The sequence below is a fragment of the Rhipicephalus sanguineus genome, chromosome 1 (genome assembly GCF_013339695.2).
Source record: "Rhipicephalus sanguineus isolate Rsan-2018 chromosome 1, BIME_Rsan_1.4, whole genome shotgun sequence".
Lineage (NCBI taxonomy): Eukaryota > Metazoa > Arthropoda > Arachnida > Ixodida > Ixodidae > Rhipicephalus > Rhipicephalus sanguineus.
In genome coordinates this window covers 178,628,647-178,652,127 of record NC_051176.1, presented here as the reverse complement: position 1 = coordinate 178,652,127, position 23,481 = coordinate 178,628,647, and the positions used below count along the sequence as shown (strand labels likewise).

The window sequence follows — 23,481 nt, the reverse complement described above, 5'->3', positions numbered from 1 at the left end:
CAGGCAGTGAGGATGAAGACGAAGATGTGGTAGACCAGCCAAGCTAGTGCCTCTCTAAAACATGCAGTGCGGTGGGAAAAAAAAAAGACTCTTAAGAACAGCGGGAAAGGCGGCACTGGAAAACCACTCATCCTCAATGTGACACTGTCCGATCTCCTATTCAATATTTCAAGGAATTTTTTATGACACCTTCACGGAACATGTCGTTCAACAGAGCAATCTGTTTGCGACACAGAAAAATCCGAACAAAGGACTGGCTCTGTCTCGTGGTGAGCTAGATCTATTTCTCGGTGCCGTCACCTTCATGTCATTTAGTCGGCTCCCAAGAAGTCGGCTATACTGGGCACATACTAGGGCACGCACGGTGGCCGACACGATGTCACGTGATTTGTAGGAGGCAATAAAGTCAAACTTGCATTTAACAACAATGACGATGCCAAGTTACGTTGCCCTGAAGAGATCCGCTTCATTGATGCGGCGATGCCATACTTGCGTTGCATTGAACATATTGAGCTACTATTGGCTTAAGTGCCGGTTGTCGCGAATTCGCGACATACCTAAAAGTATGCATTAAAGTTGCATTTTGGATAATACAACTGCTGATTTAAGTTAAGGTTGATATTTAAAGCTGAAAAATGAAAAACAAATTTTTTTCTTCGGCGCTTTCATAATTCAGGCATTAAAGGGTTAAAGCTGCAATTAAAATAGTTGAAGCAGCTCAACTATTCTTTAAAGGGGTCATGAACCAGTTTTCCAAGTAATGATCTAATTTATTTATTTATTTATTTTCGATACTGCCAGTCTCATACGAGACCAAAGCAGAAGGGCATCAGTTCTTGGATACACAATACAGTTTTCAGTTTCACGTTTTATACAGCGGCATATTTGTCAGAACGTGTAAGAATGGTTGGAGGCAGAAATGCCTGTAGGGGTCTCGAGGCAAAATTCAAAAAGTACATTCTGAAAAAATGGCGTTAATTGTATACAAACACTGAGCAATCGGTACATACTTAAAGACGGCATAGAAGACGGCTCTTATCTAGTAGACAATACAACTCTAGTTGTACACAAACACAAGAGCACTGGGAACAATACACCAGAAAAATACACACTCGGGTAACTTTGAACCAGTTACTGCATCCAGCAAACAAATTCGTTTACGCGCGATTGGACTCGAACATTTATTCCACAAAAAATAACTACTAGTAAAATGACAATACAACACTAGTTGTACACAAACACAAGAGCGCTGGAAACAATACACCAGAAAAATACACACTTAGGTATCTTTGATCCAGTTACTGCACCCAGCAAAACAAAATTGTTTACGCGCAATTGAACGCGAACATTTATTCCACAAAAATAACCGCTAGAAAAAACGATAATACAGCTCATCAAAAGAGAAAAAGATAACTGGAAAATTATTTGCAGAACATGTCCTCGATTTTTGAGGTGAACTCTGACAATGATTGTATACTGGTAATCGAGGAATCTAGACTATTCCATTCTCTTATTGACAGGGGAAAGAATGAATGCTTGAAGCAATCGTTGTTCAAGGTGTATTCTGTAATAGTGAATGCATGTTTGTGTCTTAGTTCTCTGGATTCTGCTAGGGAGATGTATTTTGATGCATCGATGCGGCTGCGGTTATGAAGCAGGTTGTGTAGAAATTTTAATCGTGCCAGTTTTGCTCTTGTCGCTAGCGTAGGAAGACCGCAAGATTCTAAAAGGTTAGTGGGCGAGTCGGTGCGTTTATACTTGTTGTAGATAAACCTTACGGCCTTCCTTTGTACCCGTTCTAACCTTGCGATATAAGTGGCATATTGAGGGAACCAAACAGTATTGGCGTACTCTAAAATTGGACGAACGAATGTTGTGTAGGTTAAGAGCCTAGTTTGTGTCGGTGCAAGTGGGAGACGCCTTCTTAAGAAAAACAGCTTGCGCAAAGCGGCAGCTGTGACGTTATTTATGTGTGCTTCCCATCTCAGATCGGAAGTTAATGTAACACCGAGATATTTCTGCAGCGTGACTCTTTGTAAAGGTGTGTTGTTTATTGTGTAAGTAAACTCAGAGGGTGCCTTTTTTCTGGTCACCGTCACACAGACCGTTAAGTTTATCGACATTTGCCATTCTTCACACCAGTGAGCAATTTTTTCCAATGAACTATTTAGTGCCTTGTGGTCATCGCTGTCTTTAATTTCCCTGTAAATAACGCAGTCGTCAGCGAAGAGCTTAATTTTGCAGTCTATGTCGGCTGTAATGTCATTTATATAGATAAGAAATAATAATGGCCCAAGGACGGAGCCTTGGGGCACACCTGGCTTTACAGAAGCCGTCCCTGATAATGCGCCTTCGTAAACCACAAACTGTTGGCGGTCACTAATGAAATCTTTTACCCAATTCGTAATCTCTCCACCCCCTATTGTGTTTTCTAGTTTTGAAATCAGTTTGGTATGACAGACACGATCGAACGCTTTCGATAAATCAAGCAGTATTATATCTGTTTGGGAACGGTTATTTATACAAAGGGCAAGATCGTGTACAACTTCAGTAAGCTGGGTTACAGTTGATAACCCTTTCTGAAAGCCGTGCTGGTGGGGAGACAGAAGGTTGTTATTTTCTAGAAAGACAGTTAAATGCTTTAGGATTATATGTTCGAGTATTTTGCATGACGTACTGGTAAGCGATATTGGTCTGAAATTAGAGGGAACAGCTGTATCTCCAGATTTGTGTATTGGAATAACCTTTGCTACTTTCCATTCGGATGGAAGTTTAGCAGTTTGAACAGATTTGCGATATATAATGCCCAGGTATTTACTGCACCACTCTGCATATCGTAACAGAAAATTGTTGGCGATATCATCAGGGCCGCATGCTTTTTTGGGGTCTAAGTTCAGAAGAAGGTTAAAAATACCCTCATCACTTATAACTAATAGTTCAATTGGCTTTGCGACAATCGGAATAATTGTAGGAGTGATACGGTTGTCATCAGTGAAAACAGATTGAAAATAATTGTTGAACATATTGGCCTGACTCGTTCTTTCGCTATCGGTTAGAGATGAAGTTGTTCCTGTGCCAGGCCGAAAGTGTTTCCAGAATCGATAAGGGTTGCTCTTAATGTAGTCTGGTAGTGCGGTGGCGAAATAATATTCTTTAGCAAGTTTTGCCTTTCTCTTGAAGTCTGCCATAGCACTTGCCAGGTTAGACACGCGCACTGAATTTTTGCCTTTTTTTTTGATGACATAACGTAGCCTTTTCACTTTGCGCTTGGCCTGCAATACTTCGCGTGTCACCCACGGATTATGTTTGCGTTGCCTTTTAGTCTTTAGGGGGATAAAATTGGTAATACAAAATGTGACAATAGCCTTAAAGCTCGACCAAATTCGATTCACATCAGTCAATGGATTGACAGCCAAGGTTGAAAACTTATCGAATTCGTGAGCCAAGTAGGCGAGAATGCTAGCATCATCAGCTTTATGAAAGTTTCGGACAGTTGTTACTGTTGATCGCGATGTTATGCTAAATCCTAGCTTCAATTTACAGATTGGTATATGGTGATCAGAAATCCCTGGGACGACATTTACGACTGCATCATTTGGCGGAAATTGGCCACTAATCAAAATAAGGTCAAGAATTGTTTTCGTTTCCTCTGTTATTCTTGTTGGTTCTAAAACCATCTGCTGTAGACCGAAATTTAGAATTAAATCAATAAGTGTCTCTGATGAATGTGACGTGTACTGCATGGTGTTCCAGTCTATATCAGGAAGGTTGAAGTCCCCCATGACAACTAGGCGAGAGTTGTGAGCATAACTTTGAAGAAATTGTTGAACCGCTATAATAGAATCATTCCCAGAAGAGGGGCTTCTGTAGACACACCCGGTAACTATGTTAATCCCATCGCACATAATTTTACAGAATACCGCTTCAGCGCCCAAAACATCAGGAAGAGCGACAAAAGGAATAGACTTGCTTATCAGTAGGGCTACGCCACCACCGCGCGTGGGCCGATCTTTCCGGATTACTGCGTAGTCAGGAGGAGCGATTTCATCATTGAAGATATCTGGCGTCAGCCACGTTTCGGTGATAGCTACAATGTGTGGTTCTTGATCTAGCAGTAATTGTTCGAGCTCAGTATGACCTCAGTTTACTGCCTCCCGAATCGATTGCCGCAAAAATTTCTCAAATCCGTCAAGAATGAGCGGAGTTACGGGGGTTTGGCGCACGCTCTCAGCGCTTTCTCTCTTTTCTCGTGCCGACGAGCGCACTGGAAGCTGCACAGGGAGGGATGGCACGGGGGAAAGAAGTTACGTCAGCGCGCGTCATGAAACGCGATCGCTCTCCCGCTGTGATTCGCGTGCGCGAGTGCGGCTACCATGTACTGAGGAGTGTGGCGCTGGCAAGTGGCGGCACCTCGTGGCAAGAAGCGCATCTGATCCGAACGCCGCTCTCGATTTGCATCTGCTATCGGCCAATAAGCATGCTATGTCTCTTGCGACGTAAACTGGCAGATCTGCGACGTCAACGTGCAGACGCCCCGCCCACCGACGAGAGTGAGAACCGGCCTCTGTTTGAAAAGAGGGTGCCTGGGGAAACGGCAACTTCGTGCTCCGCTTGTGGCCTTTACGCGGCGCGCATGACTGTAATATTTGGCAGAGCAGTTCATAGCCGTGTCAGCTTTCCACAGGGTGTGTTTTTTCAACAAGCCCAAGGGGTGCTTCATGACCTTTTTAAGTTGGCAGCAGTGTTGCTATTTGTTTTCAAGAGTGACTGACACATAGTTGAATTATGGACATCATACCTCAACTCATCCTTTCAAGATTGTCAGAAGATTTCAGTGTTATTATACTTATTATTGAATAGTGATGAAGTTTCTTGTCATACTCACCATTAAATGAATGTGAAATATGAGGACAGACATGTTAATCGCAAGTGTATCATGTGGGCTCCGAGATAAATTGCAAAGGGACACACAGCCGTGACAGCATAATACACTGGGGCTCTTAATCAAAAATCAAGGCTGAAGCATACTCTGGCATAATGGGTACGTGTGATAACTGGATCTGTGATGTTGCATTGCAAGAACTTGCTTCAGCAAAAATGAATTTTTTTGGAATCCTCATAAGGTTCTCTGGAAAACGTTAAGTGTAGCCTGTTCGGTTGCCTTTGCTTCACCCAAGCCATAGGTCGGCAAACTCACTCACGAGTCGAATCACTCAGACTCGCACAGACTCAGATCGAGCCGCGAGTCCGAGTCTGAGTGAATCAGGGTGTGTAATATTTTGGTGAGTACGAGTCCGAGTGAGTCCTGTTGAGAAAAAAATTTTTGTGAGTCTGAGTCTTAGTGAGTTCGGTTGAGGAAAACTTGAGCGAGTCCAAGCGAGTGCTAAGGGCACAATATATTTCATGAGTTAGTCTGAGTGAGCTCCACATTTTTTGCCAACCTATGCCCAAGGCAGTGTACAGGTCAGTTGGGTTAAATAGTCAAACTTGTGGCCAAATTTCTCAAGCACAGGAAAGAATCCCCTTGCTGGATGTTGGCGAATTTGTTGTCAGTGACATGTGCAGCCAGGCATCCATGCAAGGCAGACACTCTGGCAACCATTCTTCGTGACTCTTATTGCACAATATATAAATATATATTGAATAAATATATATTGCCCAGTACCTGGAGTGCACTTAAGTGCAAGATTTAATGAAAGCCTGTGAGTTAGTGCAGATAGTGCAATGAGTGAATGCAGTAAAAGGAGGTGGAAGGATAGCACCATGTGAAATGAACATTGCAGCCAGTTCAGCTGGCGGTCATTACATGTTAGATAAGTAGGCAGTAGCAGTGCATGAACAGTAGTAAACTATTCTTGGATCTTTGTCATGGAGGGCAGTATCAGTTAGTGTACCTATGGGAGGATATTGATCTGCTAACTGCTTTGCGCTTCCTTACTTAAAAACTACCTATCTGTGTGACTAACGCTGTCATTGTGGTGAACAGGTGCAAAATCCCCAGTCATGGGGTACTCCTGTTAAAGAGGATGAGAGGGTGAAAGCATTGTAACGACTCCAAGACGAAGAAATAAGGGGAGTACATGACCAAATGTCATGACTGAATCGCTGCTAAAGTATAACAATGAGTGAATAAAATGAGTAAAATAAAAAGTTATAATGGATATGCACCATCTAGCTCACCATTGCATACGATTATAACAGATTATGCATGCATTTTTGACACTCTTTGGCCTCTTTGTGATGTTTGTAAAGCGTGGGCGAAATTTTGCAAAAAAAAAAAGTGGACTAGTTAGTTTCCTCAATTAATTTTAGTTTTTCGTAGTGGTTCTTTGAATAAAAATTCACACATTTATTTGTAATAACATGTTAAGGATGCCCCTTGACCTTGGTTGCCTATGTTGTGGATTGTTTGATGGAAGCACTTAAAAAGAAGCGATATGGTCATGGCCTTATTTTGTGCAATCTAATTTCTGTGTGTACATCATCATGCAAGCTCCCGGTTGGCCTGCTTGCGATCGTCGCCTGCGTTGGTGGCCTATGCGGAGCTCTTGCTGCTGCTTCAGTATCTGTACAGCCTGGACTTGACTGATGAGGAGCTACCACAGCAGGTGAATGCAGTCAACCTGGCCCAGGTGGGCCTGTTCAAGTATGGCTACAACTCGTACCAGCCACTAGCTGTCAAGGTTAGTGAGATGTGAACATCTTGCAGTAGCATGTACTGCATGACTGACTTGTAGTACTACAGAGGAATGCGTATTGGGGGGGCTGAGCAAAAGTTTGACATGTGAGTGGAAGATATGCTTCAGAGAACTAATGGTATATTCAGCTGGTTCTCGCTGCGCTCCATCTTGGATCACATGAAATGGAGCCCACTCTTGATCAAAGCCAGAAAAACCATGGTTCAAACACTCCATTTCAACCAGCCAAATTATTAGAAAAATGATTCTTGAAAGTGTTGATTTCTCATCTACCCATTAGTATCATGATGCTACGAAGGAAATGCGTACAGGTTTCTTAGGCAGCTTCATAGATGAAAGAAAATTGTCCTGGTGTGGTATTTGAACCCAGATCCGAGCTTGTTTGTAGCTTCACAGTGCAAATCGCTGGATGACAAGTTTTTCCTGTCATCAACCTTTGTCCATCTTACGGGCTTCTGTAGTACTGATTTGCCATAAAAACGATTGTTTTAGAGGAAAATAAAGCACAGATGGAAAATGAAATTGAGTGCTTTCTGACCTCCTTCCAAATGCATAGTGGTGATGCTTTATGAAGTATGTAGTTGGTTTTCACTGTGTGCAAGATCTCTCGCATATTCAGTCTCTGTGCACTGACTAAAACATGCTAGGTCGCATTGTGGCCATGCACTATTGCCATATCAATTAATGATACGGTTATCAAACCAGCTCGAAATACATTGAGTGTTCTGACTGTCTTTGTCGTCATAGGGCGATTAGAGGGTTTGCTTCAAACTAATGTTTAAACTCTTGAGAAAGGCAATACATTAGCTGAAGTACAAATTTAGATCTTGACAGCTGTATGCAATACCTATTAGCACTGCAATACTAAGCTGTTCCAGCAGAACCACTCTTTTTAGATTTGTGTGCAGCTGGCTCCCCCTGTGTTTTCTTCTTTTTGTGTAAACAGATGCTGTACACAATCATGTTCTGGATTACTTTGCGACAATATGTGGAGCACCAACGCACTCCTCCTGCACTTGGCATGGGTGAGTGATGAACTTGAATTAGGAATGTTCTGGTTCATGTCAGGTATAGGTCAACAGTAAACATGGTGCCTTACATCGTCTTTACTGCTGACTTGGGTTCTTTGCATAAGTTTGAATGACTGAACAAAATAATGAATAAACCTGTGCTGTTGTGCACAAGTTTATTTATTTTCTCTTCATTTTGGCCTTGAATAACATCATGAAATTACTAAAACTTCATTTGAGTAGTGGACATACTTGACTGTTTGGTAGGGGTGTGCGAATATTCGAAATTTCGAATATTTTTCGAATAGTGTTTGCGAATAGTGTTGAACAATAGTGTTTGCAAACTGGCTGCCCCAGCCACACTAAGGCCGGACTAGAGGGCAGACACAACGCGCATTAATGAGAGTGCACATCGCATCTGCCCTCTAGCCTAGCCACGTTGAAAAATGTGAAACGCAGTAGCTTTCATAGTGGTGATTGGCCCGTCGTAAAAAACATATCTTATCGAAGGGCTCAATGTGAACATACCACGTGGCTGCTAGCTACACAGACGGACGTTCCAGCAGTTATGTGATACGACACTTATGAGAGATGAGACTGCAGCCCGAACGCGGCTTTACTGCACACATAAGAAAATGAAGCGATCACACTTTTTGGCTCACCTTCGTAAGCTTTCACATGAACCCACAGTACAGTGTGTTCAACGTGGTAAGGTCTTATTGCGCTTCAAATTTATACAGCACATCATAGTGACTGTGATGATCACATTTATAATGGACACCTTTTTACGTACTTTAGCTAATACAAGACATGAGATGCTCTTTAAAGGCATCAGTGTTCTGTGTGCATTTAAAAGGCCTACTGCAATGAAATTATGCACCATCTAAAAAGTCTAGTTTCAGATAGTGTAAATCTAAAGCAACGTTTTTGCAAAATTTTACACTCTATATAATTATATATGCATCACAAGGATTCTACAAAAAGTATAAAAATGCTTCCAACACCAAAAAAAAAATGCTGCCATTATCATTTACCAGGAATGACGCAGAACCCAGAACATTGAGAACAGCACAGCACAAGTGTAACCTACAAGATTAGGTTGATTAGCTGTGCGCTTCAAATGTCCGATTCAGTGTTCAAAGATATAAAGATGTGCAGTCTTTCCACTGCTCATTTATGACCAGTTAATAAGGCATAGCATTTTGTTTTGGTTGACGCTTAAGAGTCTCAAAAGCATGGTTTCTCTTGCAGAGCTTCGGCGGCAGATGAGCATGGGTGCATCAAGCCTTGGCGTGGGCACACAGCTGTATGTGCGCCGGTTGGGCCAGTTGGTGCAGCAATGGCTGACTCGCTATTGGATCTGGGTGGTGGCTACCATGCTGATGGTAATCTCACTGGGTGGCACCGAGGTGGTACTCTATCGCATCGCCTACATGTTGCTCTTCTTGTTCTTCATCCTCGTCTTCCAGGTAAGTATGGCTTAACTGTCACTTAGTTCCTGTGAAGTGATGAGAAATCATTGAACAGGAAATGCTGCTGGAGCCAACGTTCTGACCAGAGGACTTTTATTGTGATAGCAGTTATGTGGACACTCTCGACGAGTTTTTGCTGCTGGCGTCGCCATCGCCATCATTTTCCACATAAAGTCCAAATTGATAATACCGCCCCACGCATCGTATGTTCTATCCATGAGTAAAAGCTCGCAAGTGCTGGCAACGAACACAGCTGAAGTGGGGATGAAATGACGTGGCTGTCTCAGTCACACAGAGGTCACATGCGATAACATCACCCCGTGTGCAAGGCCTGCCGTTGATTGCTCCTCAAGCAGAGAGGAAACGCCCCACCTGTCTTTCATAAGGAGTATAAAGGGACGCCAGGGGAGGGGAGGGGAGGCTGTGATATCTCGTAGGGCGCGGTCGTTGGCACACGTGCTATCTTGACAGATATCTGGAGACTGCCCGTAAACTTGCTGTGTTCTCAACGCTTACTTCACATTTAAAGAACTGGTAGCACGTAAACTGCTTCGGTCCCTGAAGCGGCCGTATTCCCTTAACCCCTTAAGTGCTTTATTTTTTTGAACATTTCCCAACCAAAAATGCCTATTTTTTTATTGCTGATTTCGAATCTGATTGTACTAAAAAGTAGCTAGTCGATGTTGAAAAAATATTTGTACCACATACTTAGTCAAATCAAAACACGGAATAACGCAAGGGGACCTTGGAGCTCCTGCAACAAAGGCGAGTTTCCTTTCTCAACTTTTTCCCGTTTTCTCCTCGCTTCTGAGAGCAAATGAAGCACTTTTGAAGAAACTGCTGAATATATTCCATAACGTCATCTGGCGATGACAAGTTGAAAGTCTTGTCTGTAATGGCCAAGAATGGAAAGCGAGGAGGCTTCACAGGAGGATTGTCCGCATCAAGCAGGATCCACTGGCGAGCACTCGCGATGTTCGCTTCCGAGCTGTTTTCCATGATCACCGGAGGAGATGCTCAATTCACCGCCATCGCTGTCTTCACTTCTGGACACAAGATAAACATCTGTATCCGAATCATCATCACTCGAAGAAGATGACGAAAATGAAAAGCTTCTTTCTCGTGTTGACGACCCAGCTATGCATGGGTGGACAAAAACCGCGCTCTTTCCGCAGGAGAAAAATAAATTGTCAAGTAAATGCTGCCATCTGGTGGATTACACGCAATCTAAGCTGTAGAAGAGCGCCTCTTGTCCTGAACGCTAGAGGGGAGTACCTATTCCACTAGGACGAGCTCTGCTCATCCAAAGCAGTTTGGGGACAGTTTGGGCAGGACGAGCCAGTTAAGGGGTTAAACCAGCGTTTTGTTACACGAGACTGGACGTAAAAGAGTTAGCTGCTAGCCTCGCTTCATATAACATTACAATTTCTTGCTATTGCATTCATTGCTTTGCCCTTAAGCGAAACTGTGATTTTTCTTCGTTTAAATAGCTCCAGCGACATTTCCTGTTCTCATCACTTCAAGTCTCCATCTTCCCCTGAATTGGTTTGGATTTCTGTTCCTGTGAGGCACATTAAAAGGACACCAAAAGTATACAGTGTGGCACAACTGCTACATTACACATGCGTAATTATCATGTACCGTAATCTGCCAGAAAAAGACACAAAAATTAATACGACTGAAACTTGGGCTAGTTGGTTGTACTTCATAATGGAACGGCAGCGCAACCACACACAGATAGAAGATACACGAAGGTTCGTGTACCTTCTTTCTTCTGTCTGTGTGTGTAGTTGCACTGCCGTTCCATTACAAAAACTAATGTTTGGTGAAATTCCTGCACCAACCTTGTATGATGCCATAGATCTTGCACGATCTGCATGGTGCTGCTTAATTCTTTATAGCATGAAAAAGACCACATTAGATTAATGTAGACAACTTTTTTTTACTGCAGGGTACCACATTTGCCTGATTCAAATGCATCTTCAAATGTGATGCTATCCAATTTGATCATCAGAAAAGAAAAAAAAAATAGCACTTGATTACAATGCATGTATTTTAATTTGTTTACAGAAATGCATTCTTCATGCTTGTGTGAGTTATGCACAAGTAGTTCAGCTGCTTGAGTCACTTATTGGCGTTGTCTGTATTTCTTGCATTTCTCGAGTGGACCTGCAAGTTTCGAGATCTTCAGTAGCCTCTAGCTCAGGGGAGGAGATATAAAGAAAAGAACATAATATATGGGCATGGGAACTTCTGCGTTGGTTAGGTTCCTAAGATGTGCTTGGGATCTGAAGAGGGGCTGCTGTAGCCAGGCTATCCTGCCTAGTGTTGTAGTCAATAATGTAGCAGTTAATCAGCAATCACACTGTACAGCCCAAATGATAACCACTTGTGGCACTTTGTTATAATACTAACCGCCATACTTTTTTTCTTATTTTGTTTTACTTCCTTGTGTTGATGTCCTTTTCCCATGCGCAAGCAAAACTCAATATCTTTTATTACTCATGTTTTTATATATATATATATATATATATATATATATATATATATATACAGTTAAAGTTTGGCAGTGCCTGCCAGCTTGTTGTGATCACATTATTTTGCATACCCCATGATTTCTGTGTGAACCTTCTCCTGCAGCTTTGATTTGAAAAGAATTCCTGGTTATCAAGTACAGTATTATGGTAATATAATGGTTAACCTGGGTTCAACTTAAATTGAGGACGACGCAGCAAGCAATGGAAAGGAAAATGATAGGTGTAACCTTAAGAGACAGGAAGAGAGCAGAGTGGGTCAGGGAACAAATGGGGGTTAAGGATATCATAGTTGAAACCAAGAAGAAGAAATGGATATGGGCCGGGCACGTAGCACATCGGCAGGATAACCGGTGGTCATTAAGGGTAACTGACTGGATTCCAAAAGATGGCAAACGCGTGAGGGGGAGACAGAAAATTAGGTGGGTAGATGAGATTAAGAAGTTTGTAGGTATAACTTGGCAGCAGAAAGCACAGGACCGGGATGATTGGCGGAACATGGGAGAGGCCTTTGCCCTGCAGTGGGCGTAGACAGGCTGATGATGATGATGAATGGTTAACCAAGTAGGTTCTTTTGCCATGTCCAGGGCAGTAAGCAAGTCTTAGACAGTCTTCGCACATGTAATAAATTTTATATTCTCAGTTTCCAAATTGTTGATGCCTTGAATCTCAAGGCAGGTACACCCAGCAGCAAAACTTTATGGGATGAGGGCTCCGCTGGAAGTGCAAATTTCTGCTCTGTTAGTGCATGACGCTTCTAAGTGATTCATTAACCATATAGGTCGCAAGAACTACTACAGGCTGGGACATTCATTTGGAGGCTATGTTCTCAGACAAAATGGGAATGTAGCATTCTCAAAGCTTTCACGTCCTGTAAACTATTGCTGCAGGATGGACATCATCAATAAGTACATTATCAAGCGTTGTCAACCAATAGGTTTTGTAATGACTAGGATATAACAAAATATTGTAGTCACTGTATAGTCAGGTCCTCCTCATGTGACAGGAAAGTAGTGTGTGTGTGTGTGCGTGCGTGCGTGCGTGCGTGCGTGTGAATATAATCTTCTAGTCACCCGAACTCTGTGCTGTCTAGTTGCAGCGAGAGAATATTGTGATGGGTAAAGGGTCAAGAGCGCTCTAAAAAATGTGACGCTAAGCAAAGATACAAAATGATAACAATGTTACTTTATGTACACAAACTGTTCCATGGCTTGAGCAATGTATGCAATAGGTATGGGTTAAGGCAGTGTTCTCTGCTCCAAATAAATTTTCTAGACTCAGCCCTCTCGTTAGGAGAAAATTATACCAAAATGGTGCTGAAAGTGAAGGCTGTGGAACAAACCGTGTAAAATCTTTATATGTGCCTTGTAAGTGCAGTGTTATCTACCAGATCCCTCTTCCTTGTGGGAATTAGTACGTGGGGTAAACCAGCAGATGTCTTAATTAAAGGAGCGTAATCATTCGCTGACGAAATCGGATGCTTCACATCTCGCATCGCACTGCAGCACATGTGGTTGTTCTCCTGTGTTTGTACTAGTTTAGAATGTCCTGTCAACACAGATGCAAGGTTACCCAAGAGGTGATTGAAGCTTTTCATATCAAAAGACTGGGAGACTCATGCATCAGTCAGGCATCATTGTCACTCCTGGATAAATAGTTTTTCTGTTTGGCACGTGTTTTGTAAAGTGACTCTTACATTATTGACTAGATTACCCCCTCTGTTTTTGCATGTTTGCCTTGTTTCGCTTCATTTTCCTGGCTGTTCTTTTCGAACACCGCTTGTCCTATGTGTTCAGGCCTTCCTTGTCTACGTCTTTTCACGCTGCTTTAACAATGCAACCATACCAACTAGCCCAACTTTCTATCCTCTTGCTTCTAGTCGCCTTGCTTTGGTTGTGTCTGCATGTGTACATCTTCTTTGGTAGCTATGGTTGACGTGTATAATGCCTCTTGCATAATCGTAGCACTCCCTCCTAGTTCTTTATTGCTATAGCAATTACAGGAAGCTTCCAAGCAACGTTTGCTCATAGCTATGATAGTCTATGGGAAGTTCAATTGCAATAAGATCCTGTCTCGCTGTGTACGGGGTTCAGTGTCTGTGCGAAAGTGCACACCGTCATCCCATGCGTTTCCAGAGAGAGGAAATATGACTGTGCATTTCCTCTTGTAGTCACTGCTGCCGTGTGCCACTTTGCACAGCTGAGCGCATAGGCAGCTGGCGTGCCCTATCTTGTGGGTAGTCTGCGGCAGGTGCAAGGGCATAGCAAACATAGATGGTTGTTCCATTCGTGTGCACTGTCTTCCCGCATGCTTATTGTTGAAGGTCACATTTGCCCACCTTTGTCTGGCTGTGTTTATCATGGCACCATAGTAACATTCACATCCAGTGTTCGCGGTTGTGAAGTGACATCTGTTTCTTTTCCTGTGCACATGGGACACCGTGCTTGTTAGTATAATCAGTGAGGGTTTGTTACTATGGCCTGTGAAGTTGCCAACATTATTACGGGCAGTTGCCTGATTCACTTGGTATTGCTAATATTGCTTTTCCTTTTGGACGAAACTGCGGCTTTTTTCCTCCCTTTCTCTGTGTGAAGCATGCATACTCCGCCCTGCCTATGTAAAATGCTCCTCCTCACCTATGGAACTAACATGAGAAACAATCTCGTTGTTTCAAGTCTTGTGAGTGCAGCTGCCTTTTCCAGCATGTTTTTTTTTTTTTCAGTACTGAGCTGCTGAGGGTATGAAGGAGATTGAATGCAGTCAAGTGCTTCTGGTTGAAGCAATTGCCATTTAGTTATTAGTGAGGTGAATGCCTGATAGTTATTGTGCAGGAGCTCTGCACATCGACAAGTACATGTTACACTCGTTAAATGTTATTTCCTGAAATATAATTCTTTGTTGAGCCAGTATCCTCCATTTATTTGTGTTGAGAAATTGGCTGAGGAGGTTCTCACTCCTTCAAAAATGCCTAAATAGAACTTGCTGCAGCATGCTCCAATATACAAAATTATCTAGTCCAAAGCACTTCAAAATGAAAATAAGTCCTTAGTAGCATCACTGTAAATATTAACTGTGTTTGCGTGCATGGGCATAATCCCTGGCAATTCCATGTTTTGCATTTTTTTTTCTATATTAGTACTTTTCCTCTTCTTGAGCTTACACCTACATACTAATCAAGGTGCTCCTTACAAAAACTTCATTTGTGAAGGGTCTCTGATCTAGTTTAGCAGTGTGGTTTTCTGGGCCAGTTGGTACACGATGAGTAGTGAATTGCAGTCTTGTCCTGTGCATTCCTCTCTTATTGTGCTAGTGTTTGAAACTTGCTGGAACCCTTCACTACTCTGATATAGTGCTTGTCCTGTGTTTTTGTTTATTTCATCCCCTCTGTCCTTTTACAAGTTATACAAGTAACTTGTTTGATAACGCTAAGTAAAGACTTTCGTGCATAATACTTAAACATACACACTCATTTTTTATATTGCCAGCATATTCGCCTTTTTTTTTTCTTTTGAATTAGTATGTATATTGTGATCCCTCTGCTTTGCAGGTCTCGTACCAGCTATGGATAAAAGTCATGTATGGCTTCTGGTTGACAGTGATCATCTATTCAATGCTGGTATTGATACTTATATACACATACCAGTTCGAGAAGTTTCCATACTATTGGGAAGTCTATTTGCACATACCTCAAGAGATGTAAGTATTTTTCTTTTAGTAGTACAATATTTATTTTTTTATTAATGTGCTAACATTACAGTTCAACAAAACTTCATATTCGGATAGGTGGTGTATAGCTTTTGGGAACATTAAAGTGCAAAAATACATTCCCATAGGACGTCCTGCGTCTCCCGTTGTATGTGAATGTCTATTTTTGTGCTTTAATATTCCCAAAATAACATTACAGGCTCACATTTATGTGTCATGATGTGTGAAAGCATTCACTATGATTTTTGTTGAGTTAGGGCTCATGACTAATTCACAGGCACATAGAACAGCTTATGGTGCTAACATGGCCACTGATATCTGCATGTGGCAGAATTGAAAATATTGGAAATGTATGTTGATGCCAGTAACAGTGTATTTGGCATGTCTTATAGTCCTATCGTGGTTTTAGCCTGGATAGTATTTCCTGAAGTACTATTTGAATTTGCTTCTCTATTCTTTGGCCGATCAATCCTTTTGTAATGGCTTTTATATGTACAGAACAGAGTGTATTTGTTAATACAAGAAGGACATGGAGCATGTTGTTTATATTACATGCGTTTATAAATTACCTCATTGATAGCAAAGATGCAACCTATTGTTAAATATCCCACTCTAAAACCAGCCTTTCCCTTGGGCAGAGTGAAGTTAAGTGTTGCCGTGATTCTATTCAAAGCTACTGTTCCGAATTTTTTTTTTTTTTAGAGCTGTGCGAATAGCAAAATTTTGGGTGCGAAGCGAATTCGAATATTAAAGTCTGAGTGCGAATCGAATCGAATGTTTTTCGAATATTTCTAGAATATTTTTCGAATACTTCGAAGCAAAATTGCAGTTAGAGAGGATTCCTAAGCATATTCTTACGAGATAGCAACATGAAAGTGTTTCTTTTCGCTAGGTTGATGAAGCACTGGTGGGGTGGTGTTTCATAGTTTTCTTGTCAAGAATGAGGCAATGTAGAGGCCGAATTATATTTATGTACATGATTTGGTGCAACCGAAGTGTTGCCGACAACACTTTACACGTGATAGGCAAAGATGCCATTTCCTCAGCCTCTCCTCCTCTTTCAACTTCTGTGGAAGCCCGACTGATGTGGCGGACAAGGGTGTGCTCCCTTCAAGTCCGGAGTTCCAAATCTGTCTCGTAGACATAGATATATAAGAACATCTGAAATTTTGGATGCTAAAAAGCTTTGGCTTCTGATTTTTCGGACTTCCTGCCCAAATTTCAGGTCCAAAACAGCATTGAGCCCCCAACCTCTGCCACATCTTTCATCTCCATGTTGGAACCAGCGTTTTCTTGAGTTAATACATTTGTGACCGTAACGGAGCTTGAAAGTCAGCTTTGCCGCAATACCGGGCTGTGATGAGGTGAAGCATATTAAAAATCTAGGGATCACATTCAATCGGACGTTGACTGTTTCTTGGTAAAATTCGACCGTAACGGAGCTTTAAAGGCAGCTTTGCCGCAATATGAGAGTGTAGTGATGTGAAGCATATTAAAAATCTGAAGGGGTCACTTTCAATCGGACGTTGACTGTATTTGTTTTTGGGAAGTTCGAATAGTTTGAATAGTAAAATTCCAGTGCGAATCGAATCGAATAGCAAACCCTATTCGAAAAATATTCGAAATTTCGAATATTCGCACACCCCTATTTTTTTACAAGTGCTTGTGCGAACAAGCTTGTGGTATTTTATTTTAGCTTAAATTTTGTCGCTTACCCATCCCTAATATTTTCCAATGTTAAGTCAGCCCCCCCTTTCTCTCTCTCTCTCTCTTTTATTTTTTGCAGTGAAGCAATTTAACTGTATTGCTACATACAAAAATATGCTTTGTAACTTTTTGTTGAGATTCATTAAAATTGCATAATGGTTTACTTAGAGTCCCTTTTTTTTTTTTTTTTTTGTTCTTCAGCCAAAAGGACATTGGTCTCGAGGTGTACCAATCTGATCCTGGCACTCTTTTCCTCAAACTACTGACACCTACTTTCTTCCTTATAATTACCATCATCCAGCTCCACTACTTTCACCAGGAGTTTATTAAGCTCAATGAAGACAACTACCGGTGAGCAAACACATATTTTTCTCCTAGCAAATTTTGCCACGAATATTGGTCATGTACTTATGTGGATCTAAAATTTTTGTGTAGTTTTGGTGCACTGAGAAAAGGATGAAAAACAACTTTCTTTTGCAATGTTTCACTTCTTAGAAAGAAGGTAAGCTTTGCGGGCATCAGCACCAAGTTCAGGCTGGGAAATAATGAAGAAAACTAGCAGTCATCCATGATCTCTATGTTTTAGGGAGGCCCGGAATTTCCCATTCCTGAGTTGGCAGTGTTTTATTAGAGCCGGGAGGAATTCATAACCACTGGTTGCCAATCGGTGACTTTTGTCGACATTTTTTACTGCTTCCCCTGCCATTAACTGAAGGAACGGAGGGCTGAAGTGTGCCTCTTTTTAGTCCCTGGTTCTTGTGCTCATTTACCATTCTTAAAGATGGGACTACCAATGCTCTGGGTTTGCCACTTTGGGGAAAGGATTAATCACAAACTGTGGTACAATCATTACCCTTGCTCATACATATTGTATAAAGTTACATTCTTGGCAGTGACAGGTGGGATGAGTATAGTTATCATTGACTGCTTTCGGAGTTTGTAAAAGGGAAGGTGGTTTGTCATTCTTGTCCAGCAACCATCCAAGCAGCCATGAAGAAGAGGCAGCTGCCACTGATGGCAGGCCCCATCCACAAGTTGCACCTCCACCTCAAACTGTGGATGTGGCCATTCCAGTGGAAACGGCACCTCCAGTAGTAGCACCTAGCCCACCAAGCCGCCACTCAGATGCCGAGACTTCTGATGAAGTAGCCACGCCTGCCACTGTGGTGCCACGTGCCTCTAAAGCTAGCCAGTCACAACCGCCAGAGGTTGCTGTGTCTCCCAAAAGTGAGTGGGACTCGCAGTCCTGTTTGGACCCCTCTCATGAGCTCAAAATTTGCCACTTTTATTCAGGTGTGCATGCTGCAGTGTGATTGGGTGCTGCCTAGTTTGCAATGCTTGAGATTCAGATGTATGAATCAAGTTATTTTCAGGTATTTTGAAAACAGGCGCTGATACACACACCGTGGTGGTTAAACTCTTTCACTGTCTCTTCAAGGCTGCAAATTATTGTCTCAATAACTTTGAGTGAGTCCATGTAACAGAAAAACTAAGTTCTGAGAAGACACGCAATAAGATATATTACTTCTTTTATAGCAAAATTATATATTTATTCTTACCGAATTGTATTCTGTATTAGCAGATTGCTTACCCTTCTATTTTATTTTAGTAATTACTGCTCATCTGTATTGCTCATTGCATCTACATCTGTTCTTGTAATTGTATAATATAATATGAATGTTCGTTGTACTTTCTGCCTCGTACACAATGCCTCTAGAGGCCTGTAAGGTATCTTTAAATAAATAAATAAATTTAGCTAGCTCATATAAAAGGAAATGTGTAGGTATGTCATGATAACCAAATTTTTTTTGTAATTCTGACAAGTGCAGTGTTACAGAATAAATGTGCTTGCAACCTATCAGCTGATGTTCATATACAGAAAAATGCAAGAAAGTGAAGGGGTGACATTGTAATAGATAGGGTGCAGGCTATGTTAAGTGTGTAATGTTTATTGAATTCAGTAGCAACAAAAAAAAATTCAAGAAAGAAATCATGGGCACAAAAATTCACAGTTCAGTTTCTTTCCTCCCTGATTTCTTCCATGAACTTCTTCCTTGGCTCTAAATCATGTAGTAGCAAAGGGTGGGGACAGTGGTCAGTTGGGGTGTCCTAACAGGTGGAATGGTGTATAATAAGATTTCCTGCTTGGTGCTTACCAGTTTTTTTTTTTTTTTTCACTTCACCCTTCATTTTCTACTAATGTGTCATTATCCAAAATTTTCAAAGAGCTATGAGAGTGCCTAACTCTTAAAAAAAGTTCATTTATAGGGGAAAAAGGTTTTGTAATAATATGATACCAAATGTTGAGCTTGACAAAGGCATGTTATCTGGAAAAGGATCAAAGTACCTTATTGTAATCAGTAGCTGTTAGGAAAGATTCCAGTGTTACTTATTTATAGTTCTTCACATCACGATGATATTGACACTGTACAGTAGACTCTCGTTAAACGGAACCTGAAGGCACCAGGAAAATGTGTTCCATTTAAGAGGAGTTCCATTTACTGATAGAGCAGCAGGGGTGCAAAATATAAGTATGAAACCAATCATATTAGGGGCAGTCGTTCTGTTTAAGCAGCAGTTCCGTTAAGAGATTTCCATTTACTGAGAGCCTACTGTATTTATAGCATCTGACTTTAATAATGCTTCCTTAACAGCACAACTATGTTATTGTTTTAGGCTGCATTTGTTTTTGTTTTTTAACTTGTATAATATGTGCCTTGTGTGTTGTACCACTGTCTCTTTCTTTTCTCTTTGTGTACACAGCTTGCTTTAAATCTTGTGACTTTGCCATGCTTACAGTCCTCTTTTTCTCTGCTACTCTAAACCAGATGCATGACTTTTGTAGTTTGCATGCCTTTTCTGTGACTGGCAACGCTTGCTGCTGCATGTGTAAGTATCAATGTCACAAGCATGATCTTTCCGCTTGCGCTTGCCTACAGAATCCAAGTTACGGTGGGCATCTGATCGCTATAGCTATTACTGCCTCGGCAATCAGCTACGCTACCTGCGCAGACGTAAGCATTTGCACAGCTCTGCTTTGCTTTGCATTAGCCTTCAAGGATGCCATGGGCACAAGAGGCTATGGTCACACATATACAACATTGGTGCTATAAGAGATCTTTTTCCCTTATATTTATTTACTCAAGTAAAATACCAATGGGAAGTTGGAGTTAGCAGCAGTTCTATGGCTGTAAAGGAGAAATAACAAATATAAACATTACATTGGTATTCATTGTGTATAAAATTTTAATGTCATGCTTGAATATATTTTTATGGAAGATTTGCACAATTGTCTTCTACAGTAATTCCTTGTACAGTGCACCCTTATGTAGGAGAAAGTATCCTATACCTACTGCTATTAAAACAGTATACTGCATGTTTTGTGCTCATTTTTTATTGCGATAGCAATTATATGGACAGTCTCGGCTGGATTTTGCCGTCGCCGCCGTCATGCACCGTATATGTATACGTATGTATATATATATATATAAAAGCCCCAAAGAAAAATAATTCAGAACAATGCTTCCGAAGCGCGGAATCGAACCAGGGACTTCTTGCTCCGCAGCGAGCGGCGCTATCCACTACGCCACAAAACGCAGATCCTCCACGTAGCTAACGGCGAGCGTTATATACACACACTTTACCGCTCGACGGACTCAGAGACGGCAGGCGATAATAAGCGTTTCTTCATTACCAGCGAGATGGCGCTAGGTGCGCGACGGGCGCATTTAAAAGTCGTCGGCGAGCTCGCTCGCTTCTTCTTATATTTGCGCAGCGAGAACCTTGCCCTTCCGCTGTCTGCTCGTGCGGTTTTCTCGCGGTGAGGGGAAGAGGAATGTTTCAAGCTTTCACCGTGATGTCCGCGCTCATGTTACGGAGCGTACGAAAGTCACTCGAGCTGAAGGGACGCCGCTAAACGAACAAACAGAAGATGAGCGCGAACTATCAAGTGTCACAGCTCGACACTTGAAGCAAGCTAGTTTCCTTCGCTGCTTCGGCCGTCTTTGCAACAGGAGCGCTGTTCAAACTGAGAGTATCCATTGGCGAGCCTCACTTCGTATAGCATTAATTTCTTGCTATCGCATTCATTGCTTCGCCCTTGCGGCGAAACTGTGACTTTTTTTAACTTCAAGTTGCTTGTTTAAGAAGGCTGTGAAACTATGGTAAAAGACATACAGTACAAACCCATAGTCCAAAGACTATGGTATCCTAGCCTGTACAGAGCTCTTTGTCTGTGCAGTTGTATAATTATTTTTTTAGCAAATAAATACTGCATTCTGAAATACTGCATCTGTTAAATACAGAATGGTTTGGCTTTGTCAGGTAGGTAACCAGAAATCCAGATGTCCCATAAACTGTTCTTCACCTTGTAACAAACAGTATCTGTTATGCGTGCACATGGATGTGCGGGTGTGTGTGTGCATGCGTGTGTGTGTACATGTGCACACGTGTGCATAAGTGTGTGTAGCCTTCAAGTGCGCATGCCTTGGGTAGGGGAATGGGCTTCACATAGAGAGATAAAAAATTAGTAGTACAGCAAAATAGAATATAGAAGCAACACATGTGACAATAAGGGCTTTAATTGTTAAAGAAATGCAGACAACCGAGGGGAGTAAGAGGTAAATCGGTCACATAAAATAGTCACACTGGAAAAATCTCAGAATGGCTCTCAAAAAAGAGATTAGTCTATTGTTCATGTAATTAACGAAGGTTCTGCCATTTGTGTGTGGTATATGGTTCACATGAGTAAAATAATGCCTTTGAAGGATAAGCACTTCTTGGTCCTGGTGGCCGCGTTTGTATGAAAGTGAAATGCAAGGACTCCCCCTTACATAGACTAAGGTGCCCATTAAAGAACCTTAAGTGGTCAAAATTAATCTGGAGTTCCCTACGATGGCATGCCTGATAATCAGGTTGTGGTTTTCACACATAAAATCCCAGAAGGATGAGTGCAAGGTGTCGAACTAAACCAGAACTCGGAAGGGCAAGTGCGAACCAAGTTTGGTTCTCACTTGTCTTTCTGTTGCAATTCGTGTGACTGCATGCCACAGTTTGGGAACACACGTCTGCTTGGTAGGAGCTGCCATTCACTGGCATGTGAGTGGCTTTAAGCGTACTTATCTAGAGAAAAGGTGATGCCTGTATCAGTGTCCTCAGTCTTATTGCACAATAAGGGATGAATTTTTAGATTCTAGTCAGTAACCTGGTTTTTGGTTTTGTTGGCTTTGCCACCTATCTGCTTGTACAAACACTTTTCCAATAGTCTGATTCCTGTTGTGTGTGTGTGTATGTGTGTGTTTTTCTTCTCATGTGTACTGCACTTGCTGTGCGTGTTTTTCCTGCTGTATAAACTCTTGGTGCATCAGTGTAACAAACTTAGTTGCAAGTCGGCACTCTTTCTGTCCTTAATTTTTTTCCATGTAGTTCTTTGCACCAATACTACGTTTCAAGCTTTCTCATTGCTGGTTGCTTGCGAAAAGTTTCACATGCTGTGCTTCTGCTGTTCATTGGGAATTGCATTATTAGCATAACCATTGCCTTGAAGCTCTTAGCTGCAGAAAAACTCATTCATTTCTTCTTAAATCAAATCTGTTTTGACCATGGGTATTATTTTATGCCATTATGGGCATTGTAATTAAGAGCATTTGTAGAACAAAAAGCTTAGTAAATACTGACCACACATCTGGAACCATTTGCCATAATTGCACTGGGCAGTATTCACTGTTTCACATTTGTCACTATTTATTTGTTGAAAAAACTGAGCTAAAGAAAACATAGATGCCTCACAATTGGAAGCCTAGACTACATCAGGATCATCCATAGTGTGGCTTGTTTCCTCCTGCAGCCATGAATGATTATATGGTAAAATCTCATGCATATGACAGAATTTTAATATGCATACTGTGAAGGTGCTCTGTGAAGTGCAGACAAGCATTGTTTTCTGAATTACTACTTTTATGCATGATGGATTGTAGCACCGCTAATTTGTTTCGTGAAAGTGTTGGACACTTGCCGGCCATTGGTTTTTTCTGAAAAGTGACAAACTAACACCAAATGTGATTGAAAGTTACTTGTGAAGCTTGCTTAATTTTTTATGTACAGTATTCTGTACAGCTTGTAAGATCTATTTAATTCGATTTTTCTTTGTGCTAGGCCGTGATTCAGCGTGGATGTCTCTTGAACGCATTGGCAGCATGCTGTCCAAAGTAGCAGAAGTGTGCTGGCGTTTACTTGAAATTCATATGATGAAAGCTGTGCTGCTGGCAGTCTTCATTCTGGCAATATATGATGTAAGTTTGCGTGCATTTGCATTGATAATTTTCTTGCAGAACTTGAGCTGTAACATTATTTACCT

General features: G+C 41.6%; 1 protein-coding gene across 2 annotated transcripts in view; it reads left to right on the top strand.

Annotated features, from left to right (window-relative positions):
* Positions 1 to 23,481, top strand: part of LOC119403189 (piezo-type mechanosensitive ion channel component) — a 144,442-nt gene that overhangs the window by 51,979 nt on the left and 68,982 nt on the right. For both annotated transcript variants that reach the window (XM_037670152.2, XM_037670137.2), the window contains exons 11-17: positions 6,494 to 6,683; positions 7,645 to 7,723; positions 8,960 to 9,177; positions 15,262 to 15,410; positions 17,328 to 17,477; positions 18,100 to 18,353; positions 23,280 to 23,416. In XM_037670152.2, the coding sequence (XP_037526080.1) occupies positions 6,494 to 6,683; positions 7,645 to 7,723; positions 8,960 to 9,177; positions 15,262 to 15,410; positions 17,328 to 17,477; positions 18,100 to 18,353; positions 23,280 to 23,416 (1,177 nt within the window). The remainder of the gene's footprint in view (positions 1 to 6,493; positions 6,684 to 7,644; positions 7,724 to 8,959; positions 9,178 to 15,261; positions 15,411 to 17,327; positions 17,478 to 18,099; positions 18,354 to 23,279; positions 23,417 to 23,481) is intronic.